General features: G+C 45.6%; 1 protein-coding gene across 1 annotated transcript; it reads right to left on the bottom strand.

Moving 5' to 3' along the window:
• Positions 1-247: 247 nt before the first annotated feature.
• On the bottom strand, positions 248-16,255 carry CZH14orf93 (chromosome Z C14orf93 homolog). Its single transcript, XM_026683052.2, has 7 exons — positions 16,149-16,255; positions 9,641-10,238; positions 8,179-8,442; positions 7,224-7,285; positions 6,026-6,129; positions 5,255-5,367; positions 248-809 (listed from the first exon to the last, which is right to left on the bottom strand). The coding sequence occupies exons 2-7, from the start codon at positions 10,145-10,147 to the stop codon at positions 420-422; spliced, it is 1,440 nt and encodes a 479-aa protein (XP_026538837.1). The 5' UTR covers positions 10,148-10,238; positions 16,149-16,255; the 3' UTR covers positions 248-419.
• Between the last annotated feature and the right edge of the window lie 201 nt (positions 16,256-16,456).

Genomic DNA, 16,456 nt, shown 5'->3' with positions numbered 1-16,456 from the left:
ATGGGAATGTTCAGACTCGGTTTTCACCAGCTTATGCCAATATGGTATGTCCCATAAACCAATTCTTGGAGGAACCTTGTCTCGTAGGTCTGATTATTATGAATGTAATACTCGGAACCCCAACACCTTTCTTGCATCCGCTGTTAAGTGAAGCACTGCAGTGGTTAAGTGAGAGTCACTTGGTTGTTAAATCCAGCTTCCCGCCCAACTTTGCTCGTCGGAAGGTTGCAAAAGGGGATCGTGACCCCAGGTGATCAGTTTGGAGGCAAGTCAAGTTTTTTCAGGCCTTCAACTTCGAAAGGTTGCTAAACGAATCGTTGTAAATCGAGGATGAACTGTGCGCAACCCGGCCCCCCCCCCCCCGCCCCTTCCTGGTGGTTTTAGTCAGCCGGCCATCGTGGAAAGGAGCCGAGGATCCTCTACTGGTCCTTTTCTACTTTGATCTCCACAAAGGAGTTGAGCTCGGAGCCGAAAGCTTTGTGGCATGGGGTGCCCATTTTGGGGTCTTCCTCTTGGAAGTGGGGGTTATACAGCTGTGGGGGCAGAAGCTGGACTTCGGCAGAGGGCAGGCGCTCGGAGGGCGGCCCGTAGACCCGGTTGGCTTTGGTGCCATGCTTGGAGTTGGCATCCAGACGGTAGCACAGCTGGCTGAGCGACATCGCACGGAAGCGAGGTGATCGCGCTACCCACACCCCCGCTTCGCGGGTGCTGTCTTCCTCGTCCGACATCAGCTCTTCGGTGACCCCTTGCCACAGACGCTGCTCATCCGAGCCCAACAACCGGGCCACCCCCGAACGGTTGGCGAAAAGCTTGAAAAGGGAAGGATGTGGGGGGGGGGAGAGAAGCCACCTTTATGTTAAGTGAATCTGGCTAAGACATTCGCTTCGCTTGTCAGAATGTCACAACATTTGATCCCATGACCCCAGGACACTGAGGTCCACTTGCCAAGCATCCGAATTTTGATCACCTCACAACTCCAACTCCCAGAATTCCTCAGGCAGCAGGGAATTCTGGGAGTTGAACTCCACAAGCCACAATTTTGATCGCCCCCTGGTGCAATACGATACAACCGTATTCCCCTTTCTTGACATTGCTCAGGGAAACATCCTGCAACAATCATAAGTGTGAAAAATCGCCATCTCTTTTTTTCAGCGGCGGCGTAACTTTGAACAGTTGCCAAATGAGCCGTTATAAGTCAAGGACTACCTGTACATAGGAGCAAATTGGGAGGTGAGCTGCTGCTTGGGAAAATAATATTTTTGTGGGGGTTTGTTTTAAGAAGCCGGAAGCTTCTCACCCATCATCTTAGGCACATTAATTCAAGGGGAGGGAGGAAATTAAATTTATTTCTTGGAGACGTCCATTCATAACTTAAGGAGATGATAACTATAAAAAGAAAATATCCCGGGGACATTTTCTGATTAAAGACCTTGCTTGTTTAAGCAAAGGATAAAACTTAAATCATGTCCAGTCTTGTAAAAGGTTCATTTCGAATTTTATGCTCTTTTTTTCCCTACTGAAGTATTATAAGCCTACTGTTGCTTTCTGGCCCTGAATTGGATGATTAAGAGGCGGCTGAATTATTCTTTTTACAAAATTATCCTATTCTGAGGGTGGCCTAGAGGAGGAGCTCTCGCCTCACAATCCGGAGTCTGTGAGTTCGATCCCAGGTAGAGACAGATCTCTCTCTCTCTCTCTCTCTCTCTCTCTCTCTGGGCACACTGAGAATACATCTGCTGGGGGGGGGGGGAACTCTGCATTGGCAACAGGAAGGGCATCTGGCCAGTAAACACGCAGCTCCATTCAGTTGCCCAGACTACCCTGCAAGGGATTATGGGGAGGATGATCCTATTCTGAGGGTTAAACGAAGACTCTACTGAATTAGGTTTGTTTACCCCTAAATAAACCAGGATGAAAATACTGTAATATTTTCTCCCGGGCGTCCCTAGGAAGAGGAGACAGAAAAGGCCACCAATACAGAGATATCACAATCTGTGTGACACTGTTGTGGTTTTCTTTTGACTCCGCAGCTTGTTGTTGTCGTGTTTACATGGAAGCACGGATAACAGCTATGACCTGGATAACAATTATTTGTTATCTAGTAATTATAGAAGATCCATTGGAGTAAGAAGGAACGATCACTACTAGCTCAAAATCCCATTATTGTCAATGGTCTCTCGGCCGTGTTTCTCAAGCTTGGCTACTTTATATCACATGGACTCCAACTCCCAGAATTCCTTAGACAGCAGGGAATTCTGGGAGTTGAAGTCCACAAGCCTTAAAGTTGCCATGCTGGGAGACACCCCCCCACACTTCCCGGTCTCATTTTATTGCACCATTTTGATAAGCCCGTGGTGCAATACGATACAACGCTATTCCCCTTTATTGACATTGCTAAGGGACGCATTTGTTAAGTGAATTTGGACCGGTTTTACGACTTCTTCTTGCCACAGTGGTTAAGTGAATCACTGCCTTTGTTAAAGTTAGTCACACAGTCGTTAAGTGAATCTTTGCTTTGTCAGAAGGTCGCAAAAAGGAGACCGTTTGACTCCCAGGACACTGCGACCATCATAAATATGAACCCATTGAGAAGCATCTGAATTTTGAGGGATATTGCAACGGTCACAAGTGTGGAAAAATGAGCATAATAAGTCACTTTTTTCGGTGCCTTTGCAACTTTGAATGGTCGCTAAATAAACTATTGTAAGTTGAGGAGAACTTGCATGTTCACGCTGCGATTAATTGCAAAGTGGAGGGATTACAACTTAAATCTAAATTAAATCCAGTAAGGTTTAATATCTCACTTAATGTTGATAGACTGCCAGCCTCAATTGTATATCAGCCCAGGAAGATAATGGAACTGACACTTCGGTAAATACAATTAAAGGGAGGTCGTAAAAAACAGAAGTTTGCATTTTAAAATAAATAAAGCTAAGGCTGGAGTTGACAAAAAGCCCAATGTTTTATGGAGTCTAGAAGGAGAAATTCCCTATATCAACGAAGAAGCTTGAGATGAGCTTGCGTTTGAATTTTGAAATATTTTATATTTGCCTTTTGAATAATTCATATTTTCCTATGAAACTGAGAGGGCTGCATTTGTAGCTATCGGGTTTGAACCTAGCCTTCTTGGCTAAGCCCCTATTACAGGAAGTCATCAACGTACGATCACAAGGGAGGCCAACATTTCTGTTGTGAACAGAAACAAGGGAATTTTGAGCTATTTCTCATCACCGTTGCTAAGTGGATCACAGCCGTTGATAAAATTAGTAACATGGTTCTTAAATTGCTTGTCAGAAAGTTGCAAAACGGGAATCACGTGACTCCGAGATAAACCGTCATAAATATGAATCAGTTGCCAGGCATCTAAATTGTCATCACGGGATCGCGGGGGACACTGCAATGGTTGTGTGAAAAATGGTCAAAAGTCACTTTTTTCGGTGCCGTTGTAACTTTGAACGGTTACTAAACTGTTATAAGTCAAGGACCACCTGTATTCTATCAACTGTGAGGGGGGGAAATAGCCTTTTCTCTATAGATTTCAATGGAATATTGGTAATTTCTTCTTCCATACGGGGGCCAGCTTCAACGTTTTTGTTAACAGACATCCTGAAATAAAATCGATGGAAGTCTGTATCGGCTTTTAAAACGTGACCAAAAAAAAAAAAAAAACCTTGAGTAATAAATGGAATAGTTATTGGCTTATTGGGTCACCTGTAACCAAATAACAAAATGATAATAGAATAACAGAACAATAGAATAGGTGAGAATAAAAATAATAGAATAACAGCGTTGGAGAGACCTTGAAGGTGTTCTAATCCAACCCCCTACTCAAACAGAATACCTCACACAAATTGTCCTGCGATGTCTTCTTAAAAACCTCCAGTGACGGAAAATCCACAACTACTGAATTAACCACCGATTAATTGTTCTTTCATGAAATTTCTCCTAAGTTCCAGGTTGCTTCTCTCCTTGATTAATTTCCATTTGTTGCTTCCTTTTTTGCCTTCTTCTCCTCTCCTTCTCCTGGAGAACAGGTTCAATCCCTCTTCTTTGGGGCAGCCCCTCAAATATTGGAAGACTAGCTAGTTATCCGTGCTTCATGACGAAACTTTGTGATCGGGCTATGCAGGAGAAATTCAGTTCACAGTCTGTTGGCTCGCTGGTGGTCGGTGATTGAAACACATAAAGGTTTCCTTTCCTTTCCTATCCCTTTCCCTTCCTTCTCTTTTCCATTCCTTTCTATCTATCTATCTATCTATCTATCTATCATCTATCTATCTATCTATCTATCTATCTATCTATCTATCTATCTATCTATCTCTATCTATCTATCTATCTATCTATCTATCTATCTATCTATCATCTATCTATCTATATTTATCTCTATCTATCTCTCTATCTATCTCTCTCTCTCTCTCTGTCTATCTATCTATTTATCTATCTCGGTCTGTCTGTCTATCTATCTATCTATCATCTATCTATCTATCTATCATCTATCTATCTATCTATCTATCTATCTATCTATCTATCTATCTATCTATCTATTTATCCATCCATTCATCTCTGTCTATCTACCTATCTACCTATCTATCTATCTATCCAGCAAAAGCGTTATAAAATACAATCCTCCAACTGTTGTCCCAAAGGTGCTTTTTTTCAGGAGATAACTGGACTTTCTGACTTTTCTTTGAAGATGTTTTGCTTCTCATCCAAGGAGCTTCTTCAGCTCTGACTGGATGGTGGATAATAAAAATACTAATACCTTTGATTCCAAAGTAGCTTCCTGGTTGTTAAGTGTAGTTTGCATCCTTTTAGAGGGTCATTGAGGCAACTTGGAGGTTTGTCTGTGTCCTTAGGACACCTAAGTGGTGCAAATGGCTGTGGAGTTAGTAAGGTAGCGGAATGTGAGTGACTGAATGTGAGGCAACTGGCAGTTGGAAGAGATTTCTTTTCAGGTGGGGAGGGGGAGTAGAACTCCTTAGCATCAGAGCGTGTTAATGACTATATTAAGAAATACTAATGCTCTGATGGCCATTTCAAAAAATCCTTTCTTAGGGAGCCCCTAGAAGCCAAGAGGAACATATGTGCCAAATTTCGTGTAGGCTTTACGGTTCTGGAGATTTTGTGATGATGCATGAGTGGTATTTCACTTTTATACATATATAAATTGCTATGTTTCCCCCCCACACAGCCCAATTCTTCTTTTCACTAGACAAGACATACCCAAAACATGTGGAATTGCTAATTGCCTTACCCGATACCGCCTGCTTCGTAATTTCTTCTCCTCTTTCTCCTTAAGCCCTTTGAAGGGATTGAGAGAGTTCCGATATTCGCGTCGCTTAGTCAGAAAGTAGGCCACGCAAGCACCTAAAAGGAGAAAATGTTGTCTGGGCACAAGTGTGCAGAAATCAGCAATCCAGAATGCAGAATTAGGGTCTAGAATAGCCGGCGGCTGCTATAAATGCGTCTCTGCGTACACAATTCAACCTTTCAAATATCATCCATCAGTTGCAGACTAAACGCCAGCAGCTATTGCTAAAGCCAAAGAAAATTTTCTGTTTAGCGAAGCAGAAAGAAGTAATTTTTTTCCCCAGTGGGGCAGGGGAATGCAAGCAGTCCTCGATGTACGACCATGATTCCAGACCCAAATTTCCACTGCTAAGTGAGCAATGTGTTCAGGGAAGTTTTGCTCTGTTTTACGCCACAGTTGTTAAGTGACTCATTGCCATCATTAAGCAAATCCAGCTTAACCTTGACGTGGCTTGCCGGAAGGTCACAAAAGGGGACCACCTGACTCCGGGACTCTGTAACCGTCATAAAGCGGAACCCATTGTCTGAATTTTCATTGCGTGACCATTGGGGATAGTGCAACTATGTGAAAAATGTCTGTCACTTTTTTCAGTGCCATTGTAACTCCCAATGGTCATTAAATGAAGCATTGTAAGATGAGGAGTACCTGTACATTCTAGCACTGAAACCCAGAAACCGAACGGGTGCAAAATAAAAAAAAATTACCTCAGCTCACCTTTTAGTTCCTTATCCGTATAATTATGGTGATTGGAGACCAATTCGTGTTTGAGTTTTTCCAACAAAAACTTGACTACCGAAATATTCCAAGATGATTTAATGCTGTAAAAGAGGAAAGAGAGTAAAATATTCAGATTATGAATGAAGAACTTCAAAAACAGTACTAAAATTTAACATAAAATCATCACCATCATCTTTTAATGACTCCATAATCCCTTGCGGGGTGGAGTCATTTTGAGTTCAGTTGTGGTCAATTCGCAGAAGCTGTGCAGTTTTTAAATTTTTCACTTGAAAGGACTGCTCTCCGTTGATAAAATGCTTTTTTTTGCACATAATTTATAAATCAGACTCCGCTGATAACAACGGATTATGGGATCCACTTTCTTATGCAAGCAAGCAGGTAAATAAATTGAAGGAAAATCTTTGCTGGGTTTGGGCATTAAACAACAATGAAACACCCGTTGTGACCCACAGCCCGCACAAATGATACAAAACACCACACCATCTGTTAATTGCCTTGTTACAAAGCTCAGCCCATCATGCCCAGATGGTTATCCTTCTCCGACAGGAAAGTAAGATCCCAAGACAATAAAAGATATACAAGTAGTCCTCGACTTATGACCACAACTGAGCCCAAAATTTCCATCAGTAAGTGAGACAGTTATGAGTTTTGCCGCATTTTATTACTTTTCCTGCCAAAGTCACTACGTGAATCGCATAAGTTGTTAAGCGGCTAACACAGTCATTAAGTGAATCCAGCTTGTCCATTGACTTTGGTTGTCACAAGGACACTGTGACTGTCATAAATGTGAACTAGTTGCCATGTGGCTGAATTTTGATACGTGCCCACGGGGATGCTGCAACGGTTGTGTTAAAAATGGTCCTGTCCCTTTTTTCAGTGCTGTCGTAACTTCAAATGGTCATTAAATGAATGGTTCTAAGTCCAGGACTACCTGTAGCAACAGCAATATAGCATTTATATATTGCTTCACTGTGCACAGAGTCAGCATCTTGCCCCCAACAACCTGGGTCCTCATTTTACTGACCTTGGAAGGACAGAAGGCTGAGTCAACTTCAAGCCGGTCAGGATCGAACTGCTGGCAGCAGGCAGAGTCAGCCTGCAATACCGCATTCTAACCACTTGCGCCACCACGACTCTTTTTACATGTAATTAGCAAAGCCTGATTTTTCCTCACCTTTCTGCGCCATCAAACCGTTTTTCGTTGGTGATGTGGTTGTGAACATTGTGGACCAATTTCTACCAAGGGAAAGAGAGAAGAATGTGAGGATTGGCTGAACTATTGTGTATCCCCCCAAATAAGCCCTAGCCTTATTTTTTTGGGGGGTGGGCCCAAAAATTAAGCTCTACCCCAAAAATTAATCCCGAGGGATTGGCATGGCCAGCACAAGAGGCAGCGAATGTATGGGGTCCAATGGTGTCTGCCAGCAGCAGCAGCAGCCCCCCAGCCCCTTGGCACAACACAGGTAAGTACGAGCATGAAAGCAGAGGTGGAGGGAGACAGGTGATCCGGACATGTTGTGCAGCTGCCTGGCTCAAACGGTAGCTTCGCGCGGCATCACCGACAGCAGGTGGAGGCAGAGGCATGGATTGGAGGCATGTGATCCCAACATCCCATGTCAGCACACACCCCGGCCAGGCCACAGGCAAGTCAAGAGATGGTGGGACAGAGTGGGTGGCACGTTGGGATCGCCTGCCTCCGCCGGACTCCACCGCGCACTTTTCGCCCAGAAAGAGACGAAGCTTCGTCTGCTCACAAATGGGGCGCTTTGAAACAGAGGGATTAGCGCATTTGCAAGCAGACGAAGCTTCCAGTATTCCGTCATTTCTCCGTCCGGACGAAAAGTGCATGTTCCCTGGGAATCCCTGTAAGCCGTTACGGCCGCGAGCAAGCAGATGGTAGGAGGGAGCAGACAGGTAGCTACAAAATAAGACATCTCTGAAAATAAGACCTGATGGGTCTTTTGGTCCCCCCAAAAATATATATAAGACCTGGTCTTATTTTCGGCGAAACATGGTATTATGCCATCTGTCCCAAGTGTTGAAAAACACTATTCAGACAAGTTATTTGGGTCTGAACGCCGGGTGCCTTATGGGTCACAAGCTCAACCCAAGGAAGGGAATCGACTCACAGATAAGACCAGATCCCTTTTGCGCCTGGCATTTTTCTGCCCAAGGTTTCTGCTCCTGCAAGGGAGACCAGCGAAGCCTACACAGAAATGGGGTTCAACGTTCGTGGGCTCCTCGTGAGTCGTGCTGCTGGGGGACCCCTCCGGGCAGGAAAGAGGCTCTTCCAGAGGTTGGAACGGTGGTTGCTGGGCCATCTGTGGGGCAGGAGAAGGAGGGACATAGACCAGCGGCATTGGGGCATCTCCTGCAGGACATTCCTCGGCTACCTGGCGGGAGAGGAAGAATTATATACATCCTTTGCTGGAAGTCCTCAACTTATGACCGCAACGGAGTCCCAAATTTTCATTGCTAAGCGAGACAGTTGATATATGAATACAGGTAGTCCTTGACGTACGACCACAATTGAGGCCAAGATTACTGCTGTTAAGGGAGACATGTTTTAAGTGAGTTTTGCCCTGTTTTATGACCTTTCTTGCCGTTGTTGTGAAGTGAATCACGGCAGTTAATAAGTTAGTAACCCGGTCGTTAACTGAATCTGGCTTCCCTGTGTTTCTTGTCAGAAGATCGCAAAAGGGAATCACATGACCCTGAGACACAGGAGTGGTCGTAAGTATGAACAAGTTGGCATCTGAATTTTGATGCTGTGTTATGTGAAAAATAGTCCCAAGTGTCGTTGTCAATTTGAATTGTCAATAAATGAATTGTTGTAAGTCGAGGACTAGCTGTATAATACTCGGCAACTGGCATGTCTATGTTTATGACATTTGTAGAATCCCAGTCATTTGTGATTCTCTTTGGCGACCCACCCAGATGTCTTCCGACAGGTAAAATCAGTGTGTGTGGGGGGGGGGGAGCCAGGATCGCTTAACAACGTTATTCACTTAACAACTGCAGCAATTCACTTAACAACTGTGAAAAGTGAAGGTTGTAAAATTGGACACAACTCACTTAACAACTGCCTCGCTGAGCAGTAGAAATTGCGGTCGTACATTGGGGACTATAAATGCCAATGCAAAATCTACAATGCTCTGAGCACGCATTTACAAAGCAAAGCCTTTCCTGATTGCTCAGGAACAAAAATCATACCAGGCCCAAATGAACACCAGAGGATAGGGAGCATTTTTCCTCATCCGCTGGATTTTCCACACTCCTCTGCTGTCAAACCCCCACCCCACCTTGACCCAAATTCTTCATTTGCCCCGAACAGCACCAAACCCAGTTCCAGCTCGGCTTGGGATGGCGTTGCCAACCGTGCCGCTCTTTTCGACTCTCGTTGAAGCCTCTCTGGTGCCTGATTTGGCGTGACTCCCAGACTGTCACTCTTTGGAGAGCCAGTTTGCAGGAAGCATGAGAAAAGTCATCAACTATTCATGATGCCATCTGTGCCCCACCGGAGGGACGGGGCTACGGCATGGATTTTTATGGGGTGAGAGAGACGGAGCCCCACAATTTTAGGCTACGTACTCCGCCAAGGCCCGGCACGGGCGAGAAGGCCAAGGGTTCGGGCCGCCCCACTGCTGCCGACGCAGCACCCAGCTGCTTCAATTCTTCAATGACCACCTGGACACCGTTCCCGAATTCTTCGGCCTCCAATTCCTCCTCGTTTTCGGGCTCCTCGGGGACCCGCAGGGGGCTGGCTTTGAGGGCCACGAGGGGCCCCCGGCGCAAGGCTGCCACGTCTTCCTCAAGACGTCTCAGGGCTTCATTATTGGCCCTCGCCAAGCTCAGCGCCAGTTCGGCTAAGCCGACCGCCTTTTCGACCCGCTGGTAGATAATGTGGAGCAGCTGTTCCGAGGACTGGACTGACAGCCCCGTGCCTGTGATGGTGATGGGGGTGCAAGGAGAGGACGATGGGGCCTGTGGTGGTGGGGCCGTGACAGGAGCCCCCGGCTCCTGCTTGCAAGTGCAACAGCAGCATTTGGCTTCATTAGGGTGGGGTGGGGAGAACAAGATAGTGGCGCTGAACGACATCAAGACCGGGATTTCAGAGGCAGTAGAAGGTAAGATGGCCCTGATGCGGAGTGGAAAGCCTCAGGATGCTTCTCTTCCTGTAGACACCAAGCTACCGAAGGAACGAATCAAGGAAAATAAAGCAGCTGAATGATCATGGCAAGGCCACAAGTGGTTTTGGAACATCGCAGAGATTTCAAATCAGGCTCTCTAACCAATTTCTGCCATCCAGGCGGACACAAAAACCGGGCCGAAGGAAGCAAAAGAGAACTAGCTTGGTTTAATGGTGAAGGCATCCCAGGAGGCCGGGAGTTCTAGTTCTGCTTTAGGATGAAAGCCGGCTGGATGACTTTGGGCCAATCACCAGGAGGCTAGGAGTTCTACTCCTGCCTTAGGCATGAAAGCTGGCTGGGCAAACTTTGGATCAATCACCAAGAGACTGGGAGTTCTAGTCTTGTATTAATTATAGAAAGTCACTGGGTGACTTTGAGCCAATCACCAGGAGATGTTGAGTTCTAGTCCTGCCTTTGACACACAAGCTGGCTGGGTGTGCCAAAAACCAGGAGACTGTGAGTTCTAGTGTCACCTTAGTCATAATTAGCAGGGTGACTTTGAGCTAATCACCAGGAGATGGTGAGTTCTAGTTCCGCCTTAAGATACGAAAGCTGGCTGAGTGTGCCAAAAGCCAGGAGACTGTGAGTTCTACTGTCACCTTAATCATAATTGACTGGGTGGCTTTGGGCCACCCCCTTTCTCGCATCCCAGCCCACCTCACAGGGTTGTTGTTGTAGGGAAAAATTGGAGAAAGATCCATCCGATATGTTTCACTGCCTTGAGCTACTTGTAAAAATAATAAAATACTAAAAATCAGCCTATAATAAACATTAACAAAGTGGCTGAAGCCACTTCCAGCTTAACACTCGGTTCAGAGGCGCTTCAAAGCCGAAAACACTCCAGAATCCTTCAGATCTCTTGCTTTGCCGTTTCATCTGAATTGTAGTGTCTTCTTGGCTCTTACTCCACAGCATCGGAAATTCTATTAACTCACTGCTGACCTCTTGTAAATTTTATTCATGGCCTCCTGAGTGTCTTGTCAATGGACTCTCGCAATTAACTCAGCGCCGAGAGAGGGAGACAGCGGGGGAACTGCCGTACGATGGGATTTTCAAAAACAAGTATTTTCACCAGTGGCGGGATTCAAATATTTTTACCACCAGTTCTGTGGACGTAGCTTGGTGGGCGCACTTCGCACACATGCAGAGGGTTTGCTACTGGCCTGCTCCTGCAATCCTGCCCTCTCCCTCTGTGTTAAACAGTTGATGGACGGCAATTCACTGTGCTGCCCGAAACAGCTGAGCTTGAAAACCGGGAAATAAAGGTCAGAATAGAGGCGGGGCAGGTGGGCGGGCCCAGCAGCTGATCGTTGGAGCGAACCGGTTCGCTCATAGATGATCCTCAGAGCTACTGGTTCGACCGAACTGGGCCGAACTGGTAGAATACCACCCGATTTTCACAGTTAACAGGATATTTGGCAGCTTCCGGGATTGTCCGAAACTTATCAGAAAACCCGGATAAAGTTTTGATTAAATCTCTGCCATATTGGCACATTTCAGGTAATCGTCAACTAACAACCACCCATTTAGTGACCATTTGCAGTTACTATAGCACTGGGAAAAAAAGGGACTTACGACCATTTCACATTTAATGACTGCTGGTCATGTGATCAAAATTCAAGCGCTTGGCAACCAGCTCGTATTTATGACAGTTGCAGCATCCCAGGGCCACACGATCCCCTTTTGCGACGTTCTGACCAGCAGTCAACGGGGAAAGCCAGATTCACTTAATAACTATGTTCCTCACTTAACAACGGTGGCAAGAAAGGTTGTAAAATGGGGCAAAAGTCATTTAACAATGCTCTTGTTCAGCAATAGAAATGTAGAGGTTCCATAGTGGTCATAAGTCAAGGACTACCTGGATTCTGAATAAATCTGGCTGTCCCAGCTCGATATTAGCATAATTATGGGCATTGTAGTTCAAATATAATACAGGTTGTCCTCAACATACCACCACAATGGAGCCCAAAATGTTATGTTGCAAAGTGAGAAATTTGTTAAGTGAGTTCTGCCCCATTTTATAACCTTTCTTGTCACAGTTGTTAAGGGTATCATTGCAGTTCTTTGGTAATTGGTAATCCGGTTGTTAAGTGAATCTGGTTTCTCCATTGACTTTGCTTCTCGGGTCACAAAAGGAGATCACGTGACCCTGGGACACTGCAACAACCGTCATACACGTGAGTCAGTTGTCAAGCCTCCGAATGTAAATCATGTGACCATGGGGAATGCTGCAACGGTCATCAGCATGAAAAATGTCCCTGTCATTTTTTTCCATTTTTCAACAGTCACTAAGCGAAGTGTTATAATCCGAGGGCTACCTGTACCGTTGGGACATCCTAGAGACTAGTCTTTGATTTACGACCACAACTGAGGCCAAAATTTTGTGACATTTCACACCAGTTGCTAAGGGTGAAAAACAGGCGTAAGTCATGTTTTTTCAGTGCCAGTGGTCGCTAAATGAATGGTTGTAAATTGAGGACTGCCTTTAATGTACCTTCAGGATCACTTTGATCCTTATCTCTTTCTTTCTCCCCTTTCTCTCTCCCCTCGCTCTCTCCTTTCTCTTTACTCCCGTCTTTCTCTCTTTTCCTCTCCTTTCTTTCTCTCTCCCCTTCTCCCTTCCTTTCTCCCTTTTTCTCTTTTCACATTTTTTGTCTTTTTCTTTCCTCTCTTTTTCTCCCCCCTCTCTTTTTCTTTCTCACTTCCCCCTCAGGAAAGATGGCTCTAAAAAAACCACTGAACAGCTTCCGGATGCACAAGAGGTCATGAGAATGCTAGGTCCATCGTGTGTGTGGGGGGAGGAGGGGGGATTAGGGTTCAAATACACAGACTCCAAATCAGATTAGCAGATCTTGGAGGTCATCTAGTCTAACGCACCCACCCACCCACCCACCCCTGCCCAAGCAGACTTTCTGACAAGAGGGCAGACTCTTCTTGAAACCTTCCCGTGATGAAAATCTTCCAAAAAAAAAACAACAACCGCCCCAAAATGTCCGGTTGCCTCCTGAAAAAAAGCACTTTGGGGACAACCGTGATTTTGGATGACTGAGAATCTCTCCAGACTTCCAGCGATGAAGCTTCCCACAGCTTCTAAAGGCAATCTGTGCCGTCCGTTTAGCGTTCGCACTGTCAGGAAAAAAAAAAAATCCGGGTCGACCTGTTCACACAACGCGCGCTCGACCCGTGTCCCGACTTCGAAGGCTGGCAAATGGAACACCACGGCTCAGAACGTTCCATCCCGCGTGCACAGCACAGCGAGAAGCGCGCGCGTGCCAGCCGGCCAGCCGCCGTGTACACAAAGCAAAGGGCTCCTTGCTTCTCCGCCCCTTTTGCTTTCCCATTGGCCGGCGCGGAGGAACCGGACGCGTCTGATTGGCTCCGAGCCCTGGCGCCTTGCTCCCGGAGACGAGAAAGGGGAGTGGGAGGTGGGGAGGAAAAAGGGGGCCGCTTTCGGGAGGTTCTCGCTGGATGCTTTTTATTTTTCAAAGCCGCTTCTGCAATCCAGGGCTCCGACTTCTCTCTGCTGCTTTGAGCCGCCCAGACAGAAGGTTCCAAGCAAAGCGATGAGTTTAAGGCTCAGATGCCTTTCCAAGTCTCCCCCCCACCCGCCTTTTTCCTGCTTGAGAAGGGGGTTGGACTAGAAGACCTCCAAGATCCCTTCCAGTTTTATTCTATTCTGTTCTGTTCTGTTCTTCTATTTTAATCTATTCTATTATTTCTATTCTATTTTATATTATCTTCTGTTATTCTATTCTATTATTTCTATTCTGTTCTATTTTATTCGATTTTATTCGATTATTTCTATTCTATTTTATTCTGTATTCTATACTGTTCTGTATTCTATTCTATATTCTATTCTGTATTCTATTCCAAAGTATCAGAAATAAATCAGACCAGCGTCCTTGCAACATTTCCCCAAATGGCCAAAAAAAAAAAAAAAAAAAAGCTATCATGATCCTTGGTTGTATAAACCGAAGCATAGAATAAAAATAACGAGAAGTATTAGTATCGCTTAGTCAGGCTGCACCTTACAATCCAGTTTTCGTCACTGCATTACAAGAAAGATAATTGAGACTTTTGGAAAAAGTGCAGAGAAGAGCAATTAAGAGGATTAAATGCCTGGAGACAAAAACATACAACAAACGGTTGCAGGAATTGGGTTGGGCTAGTCTAGAGAAAAGATGACCTCCAAGTTCCCTTCTGTTCATTTTCTTTTGTTTTTGCAATCTACCTCAGTGGGTCTTTCCAATCTCTGAAGAGTCCCCGAGGGATACCTATACGTCAAGCAAAGCTTTCAAGCACCTGCAAACTCAATTCACTTATTTTTGGTTTCTGGCTCCAGGCCTCCAATCAGCCCGGTTCCCTCTCACCCCCTTTTTTTCAAACAGAAATCCTGCTGCACAAAATCATACAGACCCTCCTGTCAATCCCGGTGCATCACTCAGGCGCAGCTTCCTATGGCTAAACATTGCCATTCCCCTACAGGTTACCTCCACTTAAAAACATCTTTATTTATTCTTTTTAACGGCAGTGGAAACCAAACCCAGACCAGCTCCGTTAACCAGGCTTCTGGATTTTCGAGTGGCTAGAATAAGCAGCCTGAGAAAGAAACCCTGGTTTGAAGCTTGGTGGCTTTGGGGCTGATGAGTTGGGGATGAAAATGAGAATTATAATCTCTATAGATAAAAGCGAAATACCACTCACGCATCATCACAAAATCTCCAGAACCGTAAAGCCTACAAACGTGACATTTGGCATGTATGTTCCTCTTGGCTTCTAGGTGTTCACTAAGAAAGGATTTTTCAAAATGACCATCAGAGCATTTAGAATATTTCCTATATTATTTATATTATTAACACGCTCTGATGCTAAGGAGTTCCACTCGACTTCCCCACCTGAAAAGAAATCTCTTCCAAATGCAAAACACAAGCAGTAGAGAGGAGTTTCAGTTTCACAAGCACCAAGCAGCTTTAGTACAGAACAGTTGAGCTAAGCCACGCCCAGGCTCCTTGATGTCTCCTTCTTGCTCACACAGCAAATACTCTTTCAGTTTCCAAACATCCCTCAACTCTCACACACTAACAGGATGCTAGCCTGATGAATACCGATGGATGCTGGTTGGCAGAGGCACAATTTCCCACCTTATTTTCCTCCCCAAAAATTAAGTCCAGCCACATAGTTTCGTAGCAAAGCATGAGTATCCAGCTAGTACTGAATAAGCCCCCCACATCGTCTCCCACCAACCCAAGCGAGCCGAAATAAAAACCATAAGGGAGACTTCATGATGTATCGCCTTGAAAATTCCTCATTGTTTTTCTGGGCCTTATTGCCATAATCGCCTTTTCCTCCTGTTTTTCTAGTCTTTGTCCCAAGGCCTGCCCCCTCCCTCCCAACGATCCCATCCCTTCCATTCGGAAGAATCCTTGCACACCCACAAATCTTTGCACACTCAGGAGGAAAGGTTGTGTCGATCCTGATCTCCTGCAAACCCCCCATTTTTAAGAAACCCAACGATGCAATTCAAGTGCCCTCTATCCTGTTGAATGCTTATTTTTCTACCTGTTGCCAGCTTATCGCTTCCAAATCCCCCCTTTGGTTACCTTCCTGTTTTCTCTGTACACGTCAACCTGTCTAGCCATTTTGCAAACATTGTACCATATTTATGGGTGTACACACACCCATGCACACACACGCAAACACACACACATGTACACCTTCCCTGCCAAACTGTTCTCCTGCACTCATTCCGCTTCCTGGTTGTTTGTCTTATAGGCAAGGCCAAAAAAGAAGGGCAGATTGGGGCCCATTCTCCCTCCCACCATCGCCCCCCCCGCCCCCTCCTCCCAGTTTCCCTTAATCCCATCCCCTTTTCCCGTGTGCATGCACACACATCCCTGGCCAAAGGATACGGGAAGGTTGCACAGCTCTTTGTATTCGCCTGCGTGTCCATGTGTGTGCAAAAAAAAGGGGGGGGGAGTTGTGCATCCTGCTGCCAACCGCCACACCAGTTCTCCCCCCCATGCTCTCCCCCCCCCTTCTGCCCTGATTGGCCAGTCTCCTGCACGCACGCACACACAGTTACACACCAGAGCTGCACACGCATTCCTAAGTAGGGCCCCAGCAGGGAACATCTAGCAGAAGTGGGCACTGCCAATTTTTATTTTTCCCTTCTCCTTAGCACAAACATTTCACCTTTACAGATTTACAGATGAACAGA

This window comes from Notechis scutatus, chromosome Z (assembly GCF_049901735.1).
Source record: "Notechis scutatus isolate UNSWTSFEM ecotype Mainland chromosome Z, rNotScu1.2, whole genome shotgun sequence".
NCBI lineage: Eukaryota > Metazoa > Chordata > Lepidosauria > Squamata > Elapidae > Notechis > Notechis scutatus.
This window is presented reverse-complemented; position numbering and strand designations above follow the sequence as displayed.